This window comes from Dryas octopetala, chromosome 8, assembly GCF_963921425.1.
Source record: "Dryas octopetala chromosome 8, drDryOcto1.1, whole genome shotgun sequence".
Lineage (NCBI taxonomy): Eukaryota > Viridiplantae > Streptophyta > Magnoliopsida > Rosales > Rosaceae > Dryas > Dryas octopetala.
Window position 1 is genome coordinate 12,665,674 of NC_141373.1, and position 18,196 is coordinate 12,683,869.

General features: G+C 35.5%; 1 protein-coding gene and 1 pseudogene across 2 annotated transcripts; both read right to left on the minus strand.

Annotated features, from left to right (window-relative positions):
• Positions 1 to 1,800: 1,800 nt before the first annotated feature.
• LOC147277328 (cytochrome P450 CYP72A219-like) lies at positions 1,801 to 5,752 on the minus strand. Of its 2 annotated transcripts, XM_086253392.1 has the most exons (6): positions 5,304 to 5,752; positions 4,806 to 5,023; positions 4,380 to 4,624; positions 3,523 to 3,910; positions 2,327 to 2,771; positions 1,801 to 1,951 (listed from the first exon to the last, which is right to left on the minus strand). In XM_086253392.1, exons 1-5 carry the CDS (start codon positions 5,590 to 5,592, stop codon positions 2,346 to 2,348), a joined length of 1,566 nt encoding a protein of 521 aa, XP_086109518.1. In that variant the 5' UTR covers positions 5,593 to 5,752; the 3' UTR covers positions 1,801 to 1,951; positions 2,327 to 2,345. The 2 variants fall into 2 exon arrangements, with proteins under 2 accessions (XP_086109518.1, XP_086109516.1); XM_086253390.1 differs by lacking the exon at positions 1,801 to 1,951 and having other exon boundaries at positions 1,962 to 2,771; positions 5,304 to 5,751.
• A 5,880-nt stretch (positions 5,753 to 11,632) lies between these two features.
• On the minus strand, positions 11,633 to 17,907 carry LOC147277329 (cytochrome P450 CYP72A219-like; annotated as a pseudogene).
• Positions 17,908 to 18,196: the final 289 nt, after the last annotated feature.

The following is an 18,196-nucleotide window of genomic DNA, read 5'->3' on the forward strand; positions in this document are numbered from 1 at the left end:
AAAAAACATAACCCAGCCGACAGTCACCCACTCAAGTCCATTCCTCTTTCTATCCCACCCTCCACCGGTAGTAACTTCATCACTGGCGGCCCCTCCCCTTCCCCCAGTCCACCTTCCCCATGCGCCAACCCCCTTCATCTTCTTAGAATGAAGAAAAAACCTTGAAAAATGACGGAAAAGCTGACGGAATTGGATGGAGGCGTACGTGACATTACAAATTTTTTAAAATTTAGGTGACAGATTAATTCAACTTTTAATTTGGGTGGTGAAATGCAAACATGGTCATTAAATTAGAATGATTAGTCACAATGCTATTTTTCCCAACTTAATTATGTACTATTAGTTTGGTTAAGTAAGTAGTCTGATTAATTAAAGTACTAAAAATGGACTCCAAAACATTGTAGGAGCTATTTTATATTTGGGCTATGCGTGTCCTAATAATTGGTGCCCTAATTGTGCCCTGATGACATGGAATTTCCATGTCAACTAGAATATTTAATATTGTGAAATATATACATCTCATAATTCATTTTGCCACGTACATAATTAGCTTTTAAAAAGACTCACTTATCTAACCTTTCTTAAGATCTTGCAAATTAAATTAATAAAAAAATTAAAAAGATTTGATTACCAAATTAAAAAACATAACCAAAGCACATTATCTCTTAAAAAAATTTAACCTCAATCTTAGAACCCTAAAAAGCTACTACCTTGCCACTGATGAGGTTACTGCCCAGGGGATTTCGCTTGGGTTTTGGAGACCTAAGTTTGCTGATTTTGGAGAATAGTGAGAGGAATAAGGGGTTGATTGGTTGAGTTGGGGCTTGAGTTGGGTCTGCCATTACTAGTGAGTCGAGTACTGATTGGTTAAGAAAAAAATATGGATTGTAGTGTCAAGTGTGTTCTACATGGGCTTGAGGGGAATCAATCAGAATCTATCTTCTAATTGCCTTGATCAAATTGTTCAGAAAATAAGACTTTAACTTTTTCAGGATAATGGCCAAGAAATATATTCTGGTATTTCAATTCATTGGGTTTTCGTTTAGGTTGATTTTTGAAGTCCACATCTAGTCTTCCAACAATATTCCATGAATAGTCTATTGGAAGAGAAAAAAATTCATGAATATATATAGTGTTTACAGTCTACACGTACATCATTAATCCCCATCGTTGATGTTGACATTACTCTAACTATTTTGATAAGGATGATGAAATGCAAATGTGATTAGGAAGGATTACAAATAGAGGGACTTAGAGTCCAATCCATTTTATAAATCTTTCTTAGACTAAAACCGGTAATGATTTAGGGTTTTTAATTAAGTCCTTTTATTTTTCTTCTTTGACGGCTTTATGTTAAGTTTTAACTCTAAAATTTTGGGCTCCGCCCAAAATCTTGGAGTTAAAACCTAACATGCAGCCTCTACAAAGCCCACTCTACACCCTAGGAGAGGAAATACCCTTCAAATCGGAGAAGGACTTTATTATGAATTAAAAAGATTTTCTTATAAATTAAAAGAACTTTATTATAAATTAAAAGGATTTTCTTATAAATTATTATGAATTAAAAGAATTTTCTTATAAATTTTAAAATACCCACAGTCTCCATCTAAAAACTATTTTTGTAAAAGACCTACGTTTAATTATCTCTTACAAATATATATGGTAAATCGAGCAAAAAAAAAAACACCATGCATTGAATTTCATATGGATAAGATTGTTTTTCACCAAAAATAATATTGATATAATTTGACAAATAAATAATGATGTGTGCAAAATAATTTTGCTACATCAAATTAGTACACATAGATCTCGTGCCCTAATAGGGCACACAATCTTTCCCCTTTATTTATGTATATATATATATATATGTGTGTATAGTACCCCCTTTTGGTACATTAATATAAATGTAGTTCATGGCTGATCAACCTGCATTATTAATATGATCGAAGAATTATAATTAGGGATTAATACCATGGTGCTCCCCCGACTATTACACTTGTATCAGTTTGCTCCCCAGATTTCTAATTTGGAAAATTAAGGACTCTGACTTTTTCAATTTTGCCAATTGAGGTTTTTTTGTCAATTTACCCATTTTTTATCCAAATCTTTGAGGGCAAAATGGTCCCTTCCAATTAGATCTTATCATTTTTTTCTCATGCATCATTTTTCCTCTTTTATTTCTTGCTAAATTTTGCTTGATAAATTGACGGAATAACCTTAATTGGCAAAATTGAAAAAGTCAGGGTCCTTAATTTTCCAAATTAGAAGTCTGGGGAGCAAACTGATACATGTGTAATAGTCTGGGGAGCAAAATGACATTAATCCCTTATAATTAATCCTAATGATCAACGTTTATGCAAAATGATATGAGCACCGTATTGTGGTTGAAGGTTTGGATGTAAGAAAGGAGCATGAGCATAGGATGGAGAGAGCTCGAAGGTAAAGTGTTGTAGAATCAATGACAAGGCCATTTTTGCTTCCATCATAGCAAAGTTTTGACCAATGCAAATCCGAGGACCCCCTCCGAAAGGGAAGAATGAAAATTGGCCCTTTGTTGCCTTTGAAACTCCTTCTGAAAATCTCTCTGGCTTGAACTCCTCTGCATCATCCCCCCACAGTTCCTTGTCACGGTGAACAAGCATTACGGGCAAGGCGACTTGGACTCCAGCTGGTAATGTTAATCTTCCAAGTTGTATTTTCTTGGGAGTGGTTCGATTAAGCTCAAATACTGGTGGGTATAATCGAAGAACTTCAAGTAAAATCATATTTACCTGCAGAGGCATTATAAACTCGATCATGGTCAATTTTTAGAAAATACGAGAGAGAGAGGTCGAGTTGGTGGGTATATATATACAGGTATATATATGAGAGAGAGAGAGAGAGAGCTTGTGAGGGTACGTGTCCTTATTTTAAAAAAATATATTTCAGGCCTACAATTTAATGATGAAAACCGTCCATATTTTAGGACATCCTTAAAAAATAATTATTGCAAAAATCAGCTAAATTGTACTATTATTTTCTTAAAGTAATGACATTTTTACTTGAAATTAACTTTATATATATATCATAGTTAGAAATCCATTACCCATACAGCATGCATCAAGCAACTAATATAATCCAATAAATGAGATGATGATATTAAAAAAGTTTAGAGAAGCTCCCTGCAAAAGGTTATTTTATTTTTTCCTCTATTTTTAGCCACGACAAGAAAAAGGGAATGGAAAACAAGATCGAAGAAGAAGAAGAAGAGATATAGTTCTGATCAGTGTAAATTTTTTCCAATACGAGAAAACCACATGTAGATGGGCTTGTCATAACTTTGAGAGCTGCACGCACCCAATTTTTTATCAATTTATTCCATATTTTCTTCTTATTATCATTTATAAATTATATTTTAGATTTGACTCAAGAGTTAAAATATAAAATCTAAGCAATCAACAAGTAAATGAGAGTGAATTATACAGAATTTAACATGCTGATCCCATCAGTAAGGTAGAAAGGACTTATGTATTGTATACTTACAACTTTTAGGTGAGTTAGCCCATCAAAGTCTGGTTTGTTACTTCCAAAAACTTGCAAAACCTCTTCTCTTGCACGAGCTTGCCAATTCAGGTTTTGACTTAACAAAACCATTGTCCAAACAAGCAACAATGAAGTGGTCTCTTGCCCCGCGAAATACAATAACTTACACTCCTCAATCACATCAAGAATACTTATCCCAAAGTTTTTGTTGTTCCCATGTTCTTGAATTTCCTTGAAATTAGATTCCATAAGTATACCCAAAAAGTCATCTTTAGTGGCTTCAACTGCCTTAATAGTCTCGTTTCTTTTGTTTATAATACCCTTGATTAAACCTTTTATTTCCTTGTCAAGTTCCTTCATCCTCCTGTATGTCTTAGTTGGTAGAAACCTACACAAAAACAGCACTTAATTCGATGATCTTGTGATCGAGGACATGAACAATTAATACAAACACATTTTTCTTTCTATACTGTGATTAATATCAAAATTGAGTACTTAAAATAATTTGGCAGGCATTGAAAGAATGGATTTGGTTTTCTTGAAAGAATTGGTTTGCTTCAATTGCGTACTTAATGGACATGAGATTGAACATGTTTGAGTCTAATTAAGTAAGAACATAGACACTTGATCTACACTAGTATATGCTTTTACAACTGAAGTTTTCTAGTAATCTTTCAGACTTTGTACAAATGTGACCTAGAAGCTTTGTGTGATATGCATGGGCTCATTTGTTCTATGAATATAATCTTTCATATTGGTTTAATGAGCCTAATTTAATTACTATGAGAATAAAATTGATCTAGCCAGCTAGAGTTACTAGCTGATCACCGAAAGAAATTTTAATTAATATAATTTACCTCCATCCTGGAATGCGAACTATTGGTCCAGTTTTTACTATAAGTTGCATTTGCATTGTCAGGAGTTGAAATATTATCCTTCCTTCTTCATAATTACTTCCAAATGCTGTTCGAGAAATCACATCGCGCGTCAATTTTTGAAGAGAAGGCCACACATCCAACTCACATGAACCCTCTTTGGACACTAAGCTCTCCCATTCATTAATCATCTCACCACAACATTGGTAAAATGCCGGTAATATAAGCTATAGCAAGCAAACAGGGGATTATTTGATAAAAACAGCTAGAAAAAACGAAAAAAAAAAAAAAAAAAACCCATAAATTATCAACATTATAATGATAATATATATGAATACATTATAAATGCAATTGTACTTAAATCTTCAAAAACTAATTAGATGAATACTGCAGGCAAGAGTATCATACCTTTATCTTCTCTAAATGGAATGCTGGGTTGATAATCTTTCTGTGTTTAGCCCATTTCTCACCTTCATAGTTTGCAACACCACACACTAACAACTTGCCAAGTGGAGTTTTTTCTGGCTTCTGAAAATCTTGATATTTGTTAAAGATTTCTTTCAAATCTTCTGGATTCATGATGTTCACCTTTGGTATGGGGCCAATCCAAATGAAAGAATTCTTACCTGCATTTTTTTTAAGCTAATAAAAGTTACAAAGTACAAACTTCTAAGAAGATTTACACACACAATACTCATAATTAACCAAATTAATAGACACAAATACGGAAGTCGAAATTTTTAAGGATGTAAAAGAAACAAAAGGAAAAGTAATATTTAAATATGAAAATGTAATTTGAAAATTTGATGTATCATCCATCTATGATGTTAGCTAGCTTAATAGGAAGCAGGTTGAAATTATTAAAGAAATGTCAACAAAAAAAAAAAAAAACATTTGATTGACTACCGTAAGTGTTCAACGTGCGATGGAGAAAGGGGATGACACGTGGCGCTATATCATGGGAGGTGGAGAGGTTGATGGGCTTGGAGTTTGCTTGTTGTTTATGCATCATAGAGATCTCCTCGGAGTCTCCAAACAATAGCCGGTAGGAATTGCCTGTAAGGCCTTGCTGCCTCAGGCATCTTTCCAGTCTCTTTGGCCTCAACCACACCCAATTCAGCACACCCCATGCCCATGTAATCAGTATGCTCCCAATAACAACACTCACTGCAAAACTGACCACTGAGAATTCCATAAATTAGTTGTATGTGAATCTCTACGTGAGAGAGAGAGAGAGAGAGAGAGGTTGTATTGAGGAACTCCTTTGAAATGAGGAAATATATTGCGTGCTGCTTTTATAGTTATCATCCCCCTCCAATTTGTGTGTTTTTTTTTCTTTTTCTAAAAATACAACAATTTTGTTCATTCTCAAAATCCATATATCACTATACTACTATTCTACTGCCAGTTCTTCTAGAACTAGATCGAGTTCAACCTTGACACATATAATAGTGCTTTCATGTTTGAATTTTCCACTTTGCCAATTGATTAATTTTTCCACTTCTCTTGTGAGACCAAGTGTAGCAGGTGAGAATAGTCAAATCCAACAAGTGGGGCTGCCCGGTGGGGAACGTGGGAGTTAGGGTGGGTGAGGAGAGTGATGGGTGCACTCCAAACAAAACAAAAAAGGACAAACAGTGGACATTTTGTAGCCACACTTTTTGAAGAGTAGTGCTAGATATCCCACATTTTTATACCATAATTTCATACCACCTTATGTGGCAACTTACATAGCATTCAGGCATTGGACACTAAAAAAAAAAAAAAAAAATCCAAAAAGAAAAAAAAAACTTTGTCCAGTAAAATAATGACACGTAAGATGGTATAAAAATATGGTAAATATAGCATTATTCCTTTATGAAATGGTGAGATAACAATCCTAGTCAATGCAAAATGCAAGAAATATGTAAAAATATGTACAGGAGTCGAGAGAACTTGTGACTACCTCTCCCTTAAATTGGTAACATCACGTCATAATATTATGTGTTGTTACGGTTATTGTTGAAATAGGATAAACACTTTGTGGAAATTTTCTTGTATATTTCATCATAAAAATATTTACAAGGACCTAATCATATATAGAAGCAGGACTAAGGAGAAACTGACTTCAATCACTCCTTGAATTACGCCTAATCTACTGACAATAATTAAGGAAAACAGTTTTCCCTTAAATTAGGGACTAATTACAGCACCAAGGAAGCTGTGCACAACTAGATTGCGTGCAGAACATGGTTTATACAAGGGATAAGAGCTCTAACCCTATGTGACTTCCAGATAAGAGCTCTAATCCTATGTGACTTCCAATACTCCCCCTCAAGCTGGATCAAGAGGGTTCATTGAGCCAAGCTTGGACAAGATAAAATGAAATTGAGCAGTGGGGAGAGACTTGGTGAATATATCAGTCAACTGGTCATGACTTCGAGTATAATGAGTGGCAATGACCTTGGATTGAACTTGAGCTCGAATATAGTGGCAATCAACTTCAATATGTTTTGTCCGCTCATGAAAAACTGGATTGGAAGCAATGTGCATTGCAGCTTGATTATCACAGAAAAGAGACATGGGATGGCTGCTTGGAAAGCCTAAATCTGAAAGGAGACCTTTGGGCCAAATGAGTTCACAAGCAGTGGAGGCCATGGCGTGATATTCAGCCTTTGCACTAGAGCGAGCGATGACACTCTGTTTTTTGCTTTTTCAGGTAACCAAATTGCCACCCACAAATGTGCAGAACCCAGTGGTGGACTTACGATCAAGAGAGTTGCCCACCCAATCGGCGTCAGTGTAACCCATGATTTGAGTGTTACCATTGTTTTGCAGTAGAAGGCCTCGACCAACGGATCCTTTGAGGTATCGAAGAATGCGTTTAACAATGTGGAAACGAGCTATGGTGGGAGCATTCATGAATTGGCTGACAATGCTCACAGCATAAGAGATGTCAGGACGGGTAATTGTGAGGTAAATGAGCTCGCCAACCAACCTTTGGTAGGAACTCAGATTTGTGAGAGGCTCACTTTGGACATCTAGCTGGAGTTTACTGTCAAGAGGAGTTCTAGCTGGTTTACAATCCACTATATCAGCATCTTGGAAAAGATCAAGGACATATTTGGGTTGATTTAGAAATAGGCCTTTGTGAGATGCATGTGGCCATTTCTATACCAAGAAAATATTTGAGAATGCCCAGATCTTTGAGGGCAAATTTGATCCGAAGAGCTTGCTTGAGAGAATTAATTTCTTCAACATTATTACCTGTCACTATTAGATCATCAACATAGATAAGGACCACAAGTTTACCTGATGAACCAATGCGAACGAAGAGAGAGGAATCAACATTGCTTCTGTGAAAACCAACTTCCTCAAGGACTGAACTGAGTTTGGCATGGAGATTGCTTTAAACCATAGATGCATTTATAAAGCTTGCACACCATGTTAGGATCATTAGATTGAGGATGACTGGGAGGTAGCTTCATGTAAACTTCCTCTTCGAGATCACCATGCAAAAATGCATTTTTAACGTCCATTTAATATAGAGGCCATGCATTATTGATGGCAACAGATAACAGCACCCTCACTATGTTCATTTTAGCAATGGGAGCAAAAGTTTCCTTGTAGTCCACTCCATAGGTTTGAGTGAAGCCACGAGCCACTAGACAAGCCTTGTGTCTCTCAATGGTCCCATCTGAATGAACTTGGTCTTATACACCCAACGACTACCCATTGCCTTATTTCCCTTAGGAAGCTTGACAACACTCCATGTCTTATTGTCATGAAGAGCGTGAAGTTCTTCAGCCATGGCTTGCTGCCATACTTCATGAAGGCTTGCCTCTTGAAAACTTTTTGGTTCATGAGTACTGTCGAGAGTACTAAGAAACGCAGCATGAGAAGGTGAGAATTTTTGATAAGTGATGAAGTTTGTCAAGGGTACCTAGCAATGTAAGTAACGTAACCAAGCAACCTTGATGGAGGATGACGTTCACGTGCAGGATTTCTTCGAAGTGGAGCAAGAGCCGTAGGCAATGGCTCATGAGCTGAAAGAGAAGGTGATGAGGACTCAGGTTGTGCTTCTGGATTAGTGATCACATTTGGTGTTTCTTGAATGGAAGGAGTTGCTGCAGACGGATTGCATTCAATACCAAGAGTAGGGCTGGGCATAGGAAACAAATCGTGTAAAAACTCCCCCTGACTATCACTATCTAATTTTCTTGTGAAATAAGGGGTTGTTTCATCAAATCGCACATCCCTTGATACTATGAGTTTTCTAGTGGCCGGATTGTAACATCGATACCCCTTTTGGGTGGATGAATAACCCAAAAAGACACACTTTGCAGCTCTAGGATCAAGTTTGTCACAGTGAGGAGATTGAATATGAACAAAGCATGTGCAGCCAAAAACTCTCAGGTGTGACAGATTTATTTTTCGACCCTTCAACAATTCATAGGGTGATTTGAATCCCAACACCCTCTAGGCAATTTATTAATGAGATATGTGGCAGTGAGCACACCTTGAGACCAACATTTCTTAGGAACATGCATGTGAAACATGAGGGCTCTTGTTTTCTCAAGTAGGTCTTTGTTTTTTCTCTCGGCAATCCCATTTTGTTGGGGTGTACCAACACAACTTGTTTGGTGAAGAATGCCGTATGTGCTCAAGTATTGTGACATATTATGGGACATATATTCAGTGCCATTATTGGATCTTAAAATATGAATATGAGATGAGAATTAATTGAGTGGTAACAAGTCTTTGAAAATCTTTAAAAACATCTGCAACTTCCTTTTTAAATTTCAAAAGATACAACCAAGTAATCCTTGTAAAATCATCCACAAAAGTTACAAAATACCTATATCCATCAAAAGACTCAAGAACTGGACCCCAAATGTCTGAATGGGCGATTTCAAAAGGATTACTAGTCCGAGACATGGAAGAAACAAAAGGCAACCTGGCAGATTTTGACAAATGACAAACATCACATTGATTTTTGGTTTTGTGCAGGTTTGGAAACAAAAAAGACAACACCTTTTCGGATGGATGGGCCAGGCGTTGGTGCCAAAGTTGTTGGTCTTGTGCTAAACTCAAACTAACTTGAAAAGCCTTGGGAGTCTTGAAATCCTTGGATAGGTAATAGAGTCTGTTCAAAAAAAAAACCTTCACCAATCGTCTTCTTGGTGGTGAGATCCTGAAAAACAACATTGTGAGGGGAGAAAATGGCAAGACATTTTAAAGAGTTTGTGATTCTTCCAACATATAAAAGTTGAAAAGGAAAGGAAGGAACATAAAGTGTCTCTGACTCGACATGATTTGAAATCAAATTTATTTTTCCTTTCCCCAAAACTAAAGCACCCTTGCCATTTGCTACAAACACATGAGAAGGAGTGGCCATTTTTTCAAAATTATGTAAGTTTGTAAGTTGGTTTGTCATGTGATCCGTGGCTCCTGAATCTATAATCCAATAATCATGCACAAAACTAACATTAAGAGCAGTTGAGAAGGAATTCAGGATACCTGGAAAGTCTCCATGTGGAACACAATCAGTTTCTGCAAGGAAACCAGCAAACTTGCCGAGGAGAGCAATATGATTTTCATTTCCAGGCACCGTTGTTTCCTTACACTCACCATGCAACTGTTTCTTGTGGAGATAGGTTGCAAATTCATTGATCAATGCTGCTGGATTGGCAATGAAATTCAGCATTCCCTCAGTAGAAGATGCAGCTGCATGATTTGCTTTGTGAGAAAGATTGTTCGATCTCTTCTGAGGGCCCTTGCTTTCCTTTGAGAATTTTGGCTTCAATTCTGGATGGAGAATCCAACATCTATCCCTAATATGTCCAACCCCATCACAATAGTTGCATTTTAAATCAGGTCGCTTGCCCTTGTAGACTCTCTCTTCAAAACGCTTGTGATTCGAGACATAGGCCCTAGCCTCAGGTATGTTAGTTTTGGTCTCCATATTCATCACCTTTTTTCGTACTTCTTCTCTTTGGATGGTGGCACAAACACTTGTGAAGGAAGGGAGCTCAGAATTCATAAGAATGTGACTTCTCAAGTCTTCAAATTCTGAGCTCATAATTGCCAAAAGTTGAAAGATCTTGTCCTCCTCAGCCCTCGATCTTTATCGACACAGTAGCATCTGTGGTATGAGGTCGATAAACATCTAACTCATTCCACATGCTTGTCAAGCTGCCAAGATGTTGTACAAAAGGCTTGCCCTCCTATTGCAGGCCAGCAATATCTCTTTTGAGTTGAAAAACTCTAGCAGAGTTGTTCTGATTTCCATACATCTCTTTGACATGCTTCCAGAGATGCATAGAACATTCTGAATAGCTGAAAATCTCAGCAATCTTGCGCTCCATTGAGTTAAGTAGCCAAGACATGACCAACTGGTCCTTGTATAGCCAAGACTCATATGTAGGAGAGGTGACTTCAGGCATCTGTATGACCCCATTGACATAACCGAGCTTGGATCTTCCTCCAACGGCAAGTGTGACAGCTCTAGCCCAATGAAGATAGTTGAACGCATTCAACAAAACAAAACTGAGACGTTGATTTGGGTTAACCTCAATATCAGAAGGATTTGAAGCAACCAGTGAGCTCTCAGCTTTAGGAGTAGAGGAATTCTCTTCTGCCATCATAGCGTGAAGGAAGTATGAATCACAAAAAAATTCAGGGTCAGGACCTTAGAGTTCCTGCTCTGATACCATGTTGAAATAGGAGAAACACTTTGTGGAAATTTTCTTGTATATTTCATCGTAAAAGTATTTACAAGGACGTAATCATATATAGAAGCAGGACTAAGGAGAAACTAACTTCAATCACTCCTTGAATCACGCCTAATCTACTGACAATAAGGAAAACAGCTTTCCCTTAAATTAGGGACTAATTACAGCACCAAGGAAGCTGTGCACAACTAGATTGCGTGCAGAACATGGTTTATACAAGGGATAAGAGCTCTAACCCTATGTGACTTCCAGATAAGAGCTCTAATCCTACGTGACTTCCAATGGTTATATATAATAATTTTTCCGGTTGGATTGTTGGAGTTATGGCGTCAGTTTGAGCAAAGAGGAGACAGCAGCGGTAGCAGCCATTTTGCTGAAGTTTGAATTTTCCGGCAGCGGTAGAGACGGTGACGTGTGCTTCCCCAGTTTTCTCCTTTGCTGAGAGAAGAGAGAGGAAGCAGGGTCTAAGGCCGTGGGTGGCCTTATCAGAATTCTTAGGATATAAATGTGGTTAAGGGCTGATCAACTTGCATTATTAATATGATCGAAGGTTTATAATTAGTACTAATGATCAACGTTTATGCAAAATGATATGAGCACCGTATTGTGGTTGAAGGTTTGGAAGTAAGAAAGGAGCATGAGCATAGGATGGAGAGAGCTCGAAAGCAAAGTGTTGTAAAATCAATGACAAGGCCATTTTTGCTTCCATCATAGCAAAGTTTTGACCAATGCAAATCCGGGGACCCCCTCCGAAAGAGAAGAATGAAAATTGGCCCTTTGTTGCCTTTGAAACTCCTTCTGAAAACCTCTCTGGCTTGAAAACTCTTCTGCATCATCACCCCACAGTTCCTTGTCACGGTGAACAAGCATTATGGGCAAGGCGACTTGAACAAGCATTATGCTGCAACTGTGCTTCTGCAGATGCGGGAAAAAAGGCTCTAATTATAAGTGTGATTGGCTACGTCAATTATAAAAACGACATGGCATTCTCTCTACTCTCTAGCACAACCTCTAGTTTCAAGGCTTTGGTTGGACAGTACTTCATCCAGGATAAACAGGGTTAGTCCCTTCTAATTTTGCTTTTTATTCTTCCACTTGAATTTTTTTAGTAATAATACAACACTGACTTTAGACTGACCTCTTAAGTTTTACTTTAAAAGAAAATAGTCAGATTTCAAAAAGTGAGTGTATGATTTTGATTTGTGTATGTTTCTGTTTAGTATTTCGAATATTCATTCAGCCTTTAGTCTATTTCTTTGTATAGCATTGTATATATGAAGGTATAATTCCTTTGGGTAAACAAACCAGTGAAATAAGTATAAGTACTTATGATTGTTGCCACCTTCCTACATCATAATTTATAAATTGAGCACTATGTTATTAACAAGACTGAGGCTTTATGGTTCGTCTAGTAGGCATATGAATAACAATCCAACAACATAGTAGGGTACTGCATAACTTGATTAATGCCCTTGGTCATATTTGACTAAATGATTTATTGTACTAGTGTATGTTCTGCTTATTCTTTGCTGAATGTGTTTCACTAGGTAGTAGTTGAGACCATATATCAATCAGATGTCCTGGGTCTGCTAACTAGAGACTGACAGCTCTAACAATTCCTATTGTATGGATATATGTCTAAGATAATAGAAGGTAGTGTTGGTAGTGATCCCATTTGTTATCTGGGTAGTGGGTTGTTTGTTTTTCGGCTTAAAGATTCATACTTTTACTTACAAGTGAATAAGTTATCCGGGTTATTATCTGTTTTTTGGCCTTTACTTGATTTATGGTCTTATATGAGGCTTCTTTGAATTTGAGGACGTGTGTGAGTTACTCTCTATGGCAGGGATTATGTTCCAAGATATTACCACGTTGCTTCTGGATACCCAGGCTTTCAAGGATACTATTGATTTGTTTGTTGAGAGGTACAAAGACAAAGAAATCTCTGTTGTTGCAGGTAATTCAATTTTGAAAACTTACTCATTCACTTTTTGTTGGTCACTTCAATCAGTTTTAGTGGCATTTCAATTTTGCACGACTCATGAATTATGATATGTCATTTATGAGATATTTTATTTTATTTTTCTGATAAGTATGCCGTCTAGCTATGATGTTGGTTAATGTTTATAATCTGAAGTTTTATTGATGACATAATGCAGGTATTGAAGCTAGAGGTTTTATATTTGGCCCTCCTACTGTATTGGCCAATGGGGCAAAATTTGTACCTATGAGGAAACCAAAACAATAGTCTGGTATGTTGTTCACACCTTTTTTTTCACTCTCCTCTTAAACTGCATAGCTTTCTGAGCTTTGAGAAATTCTAGCATAGGAGGGAATCCTCGATTAGTTACTGACTTATGTTACAGTAACTAATGCAATATGATTTAAATGTTGTTTAAATCACATGTTGGCTTAAACATCTATAATGAGATCTTTTGTTTAATGCAATATGATTAACTTATCCAATTGCAGTTTTTTTTAGCTATATGATGGACGTAATTCTATTGATGATATATTTTGCTAGATGCTCATGTGGTTATCCAATATCTTTATATCATGTAGCTATACCAGGACGAGTGTGTATGCTATGGTTTTTTGGTTTATGTTTGCTCTCTTAAAAAAGGAGAGGTGGTATTTGTTTCAACAACTTCTGGAGCAATCGGTAATTTGTTGGGCAGTTAGCTGAGCTGTTCAGTTGTTATGTTTCACTATTTTAATGGTCAGTGTCACTCATGTTCTACCTATTATATCATGTTTATCTTTTTAGTTTTTTTTTTTTTTTCTTAGAGTTTAATTGATCTCATAATTATATATTTAACCGCAGGAAATTAATGCTGCAATGAGACTTCAAAAGCTTCAATAGAAGTATGATGCTATCTTTTAAGGGCCAAAAACTGTACATATATACATATATCACATAAGTTCTTTGGTGTTTTGTTGGTTGCTTGTATGTGTTCTACAGGTTTTCGTCTATCATTTCTTACTTTGTCATTTGCTATCTTTAGTTTCCTTGTGGTGTTTGAGTGACATTATTTTTTTTTTCCTTTTTTATGCTTTGTAACTTGTAAGAAATTGTATCCAATAATTTACATGAATATAATTCTCTTATTTTTGCCTTATTTAATTTTTGGTGATGATCCTTTTTTTGGTAAAAGATGTTGGGAACAAGTATTAAACATGAACAAATATACAAATTCTGTAATTTTTTTTTTTAAGAAAAAGCCTAACAAAGACGATCTGCAACACATGCCTTAATTATAATCTTTAATGGCGTGCAATGATTGCCGGTCATTATAGCTTTTTTATGACGTTCTTTTTATTCATTTACGGAGTGTATTGCTCGCCGTAAATACTGGTGAGCTTTTACAGCATGCCGTAGAAGACTAGTTTCGTTGTAGTAAATAGTTATTGTTCTAAGTGAAAATTTGGTGCCTATTTTATTCACAAACTTTTGTCTAAGGTCTTTTTCTGGTGAAGAAAAATTGATGTCTTGTTTGGAAATTTTATTTCATTATGTATCTATTTTTCTTGTGCTGCTTAACTAATGATAACAACTAATATGGTTTTTAGGGGGACATTTTGTTCTTGCACATGAGTAAAGATCCCATCTGTGCAGGAGACATTGTTGTCTTCAATGTTGATGTAAGTGATTTTGATTCTTTTTATTTCATATTTTTATGTTTGGTATTTGTCAGGCTTGTTTCAGTATTCATTCTGATTTCTTTTCCTAATATTCTTGACCCATCATCATATCTCGCTTTTAGTCTTAACAATAAAGGGTATATACTAGCAAGGCATTATTTAATGGTTAATTTTAATATTATTCATCTTTTTTCGTTTGTGTCCCAATAGCAAACATTGAAATTTTCTTCTTTCCAATAAATAGATGAGGTACACTCAAGCGTTGCGGATACACTCAAAAACAAATAGATGAAGTACGAGTGAAATTAGGAGATTTTACGCTATTTGAGACCAACAAGTTAGTAGGTAGTGTACGTTTTGCATTTTTTGTGGATAGGGTTTGCTGCCCCATGCATGCTGATATTTTGCAAAAGATGGAAGAAGATTGAAGATTTTGTAGCTTTTAGAATATGTGCTGCCAACCCAATATTTTGTAAAGGATGACATATTTTAGAACTAGCTAGCTAACATGCATAGTGTTGATTTGCAGATGTTAACTTAGGTGCTGTCATGCATATATTTTTGTACATGTGGCCAGTTTTGGAACATTAATACTAGCTAATTGATTTGGGTTTTGTAAAAGTCTTCATTACAAAGCAGGTTAATTTAGGCAATATTGCCTTAGTTCTTAGCTAGGCTAGCTTGGTTAGAGGTAGACCACAAAACAAAAACTGTGATATTTTATTGGATATTGTACTTAAAACCTTATTTGAATATATTGGCAGCTTTGAATGTTATTGGTACTTGCAAACATTTCAAGCCATTTCAAATTACATGTATATTTTAATGTTATTGATATCATTTTTAGGTGAAAAAAAACTGATATCTATCATACATTAAAATTCTCTCTTTGAACCCGAATTAATAAACAATATCAGATTTTACCTTAGAACTGATATTGATACCTTGGTTATATACCAAATTTACTCTCAGACCTGATTTTTATACTCTAGTTATATATCAGATCTTATCTCAAACCTGATATATAAAAATGGTTGTATATATCTGATTCACTCTCATAACTGATTTTTATACCTTTGATATATATCAGTCTTAGTGTCAAAGATGATGTCTATTGGCTAGAACTATTATACAACGATTTTGTTAGATATCAGAAATACTTATAAAACTGATATTCATTATATCTTTAGGACATCAGATTGAATTTCAAAAGGTGATATGTAAAACATATTTAGATTTTAGTTGAACAACTAATATCTAAAAAAGTACATTAGATATCACCACTCAATATATCAGACGGATACCCCATTAGATTTCAATCAACGACTAATATCTATCGACGTTTTTCTTATAGTGTGGCCAGATGGTAATGTTAATCTTCCAAGTTGTGTTTTCTTGGAAGTGGTTCATTTAAACTCAGTAGCTGGGTATAATCGAAGAACTTCAAGTAAAATCATATTTACCTCCAAAGGCATTAATTATACACTCATGGTCAATTTATATATATAATGTGTGTGTGTGTATATATATATATATGAGAGAGAGAGAGAGAGAGAGAGAGAGAGAGAGAGAGCTTAACACAATGTAACACGCAAGTACGTAAAGAAAAACTAGGAGAAACTAGCGTTAACTCTAGAAGATAGATCTGGAGTCCACTAAAGAAATGAGAGAAATCTCAAGCTTTCTGAATAAAATTGATAATAATAATCCACAAATAGTCTAAAAGGTTATTTAAATACCTCCAAACGGAAAAGAGAATGGAAAACAAGATCAAAGAAAAAGAAGAAAAAGAAGAGATATATCTGATCATTTTAGAAGCATCTTATTCTCATCAAATATATTGTATATAAATTTTTTTCCAATACGAGATAACCACGTGTGGATGGGCATGTTATAACTTTGAGAGCTGCAAGCACCTAATTTTTTTATCAATTTATTCAATTTTTTCTTCTTACTATCATTTATAAATTATATTTTAGATTTGACTCAAAATACGAGAGTTAACAAGGAATCAAAGAATTTAACAGGCTGATCCCATCAGTAAGGTAGAAAGGACTTTGGCTTGTTACTTCCAAAAACTTGCAAAACCTCTTCTCTTGCACGAGCTTGCCAATTCAAATTTTGACTTAACAAAACCATTGTCCAAACAAGCAACACTGAAGTGGTCTCTTGCCCCACTAAATACAATAACTTACACTCCTCAATCACATCAAGAATAGTCATCCCAAAGTTTTTGTTGTTCCCATGTTCTTGAATTTCCTTGAAATTAGATTTCATAAGTATACCCAAAAAGTCATCTTTAGTGGCTTCAACTGCCTTAATCGTCTCGTTTCTTTTCTTTAAAATACCCTTGATTAAACCTTTTATTTCCTTGTCAAGTTCCTTCATCCTCCTGTATGTCTTAGTTGGTAGAAACCTACACAAAAACAGTACTTAATTCAATGATCTTGTGATCGAGGACATATATGAACAGTTAATGCAAATACATTTTTCATGAAATATAATCATTCTATACTGTGATTAATATCAAAATTGAGTACTTGAAAAAATTTGGCAGGCATTGAAAGAATGGATTTGGTTTTCTTGAAAGAATTGGTTTGCTTCAATTGCGTACTTAATTGACATGAGCTAGCTAGATTGAACATATTTTAGTCTAATTAAGTAAGAACATAGACACTTGATCGATCTATACTAGCTAGTATATGCTTTTACAACTGAAGTTTTCTAGTAATCTTTCAGACTTTGTATAAATGTGACCTAGAGCTTTGTGTGATATGCATGGGCTCATTTGTTCTATGAATATAATCTTTCATATTGGTTTAATGAGCCTAATTTAACTACTAAGAGAATAAAATTGATCTAGCTAGCTAGAGTTACTAGCTGAACAGCGAAAGAAATTTTAATATAATTTTACCTCCATCTGGAATGTGAACTTTTTGTCCAGCTTTTATTATAAGTTGCATTTGCATTGTTAAGAGTTGAAATATTATCCTTCCTTCTTCATAACTACTTTCAAATATTGTTTGAGAAATCACATCGTGAGTCAAATGTTGAAGAGAAGGCCACACATCCAACTCACATGAGCCCTCTTTGGACACCAAGCTCTCCCATTCATTAATCATCGCACCACAACTTTGGTAAAATGCCGGTAATATACACTTACTATATATAGCACTCAAATAGGGGATCATTTGATAAAAACAGAAGAAAAAAAAAAAACCATTAATTATCAACATTATCATGATTAAACTCACTGCCCATGCCATGTAATCAGTATGCTCACAATAACAACACTCACTGCAAAACTGAACACTGATACTTCCATAAGTTTGTATGTAAATGGAGACCTGAGAGAGAGAGAGAGAGAGAGAGAGAGAGAGAGAGAGAGAGAGAGAGAGAGAGAGAGAGAGAGAGAGAGAGAGAGAGGTTCTATTGAGAAGCTTG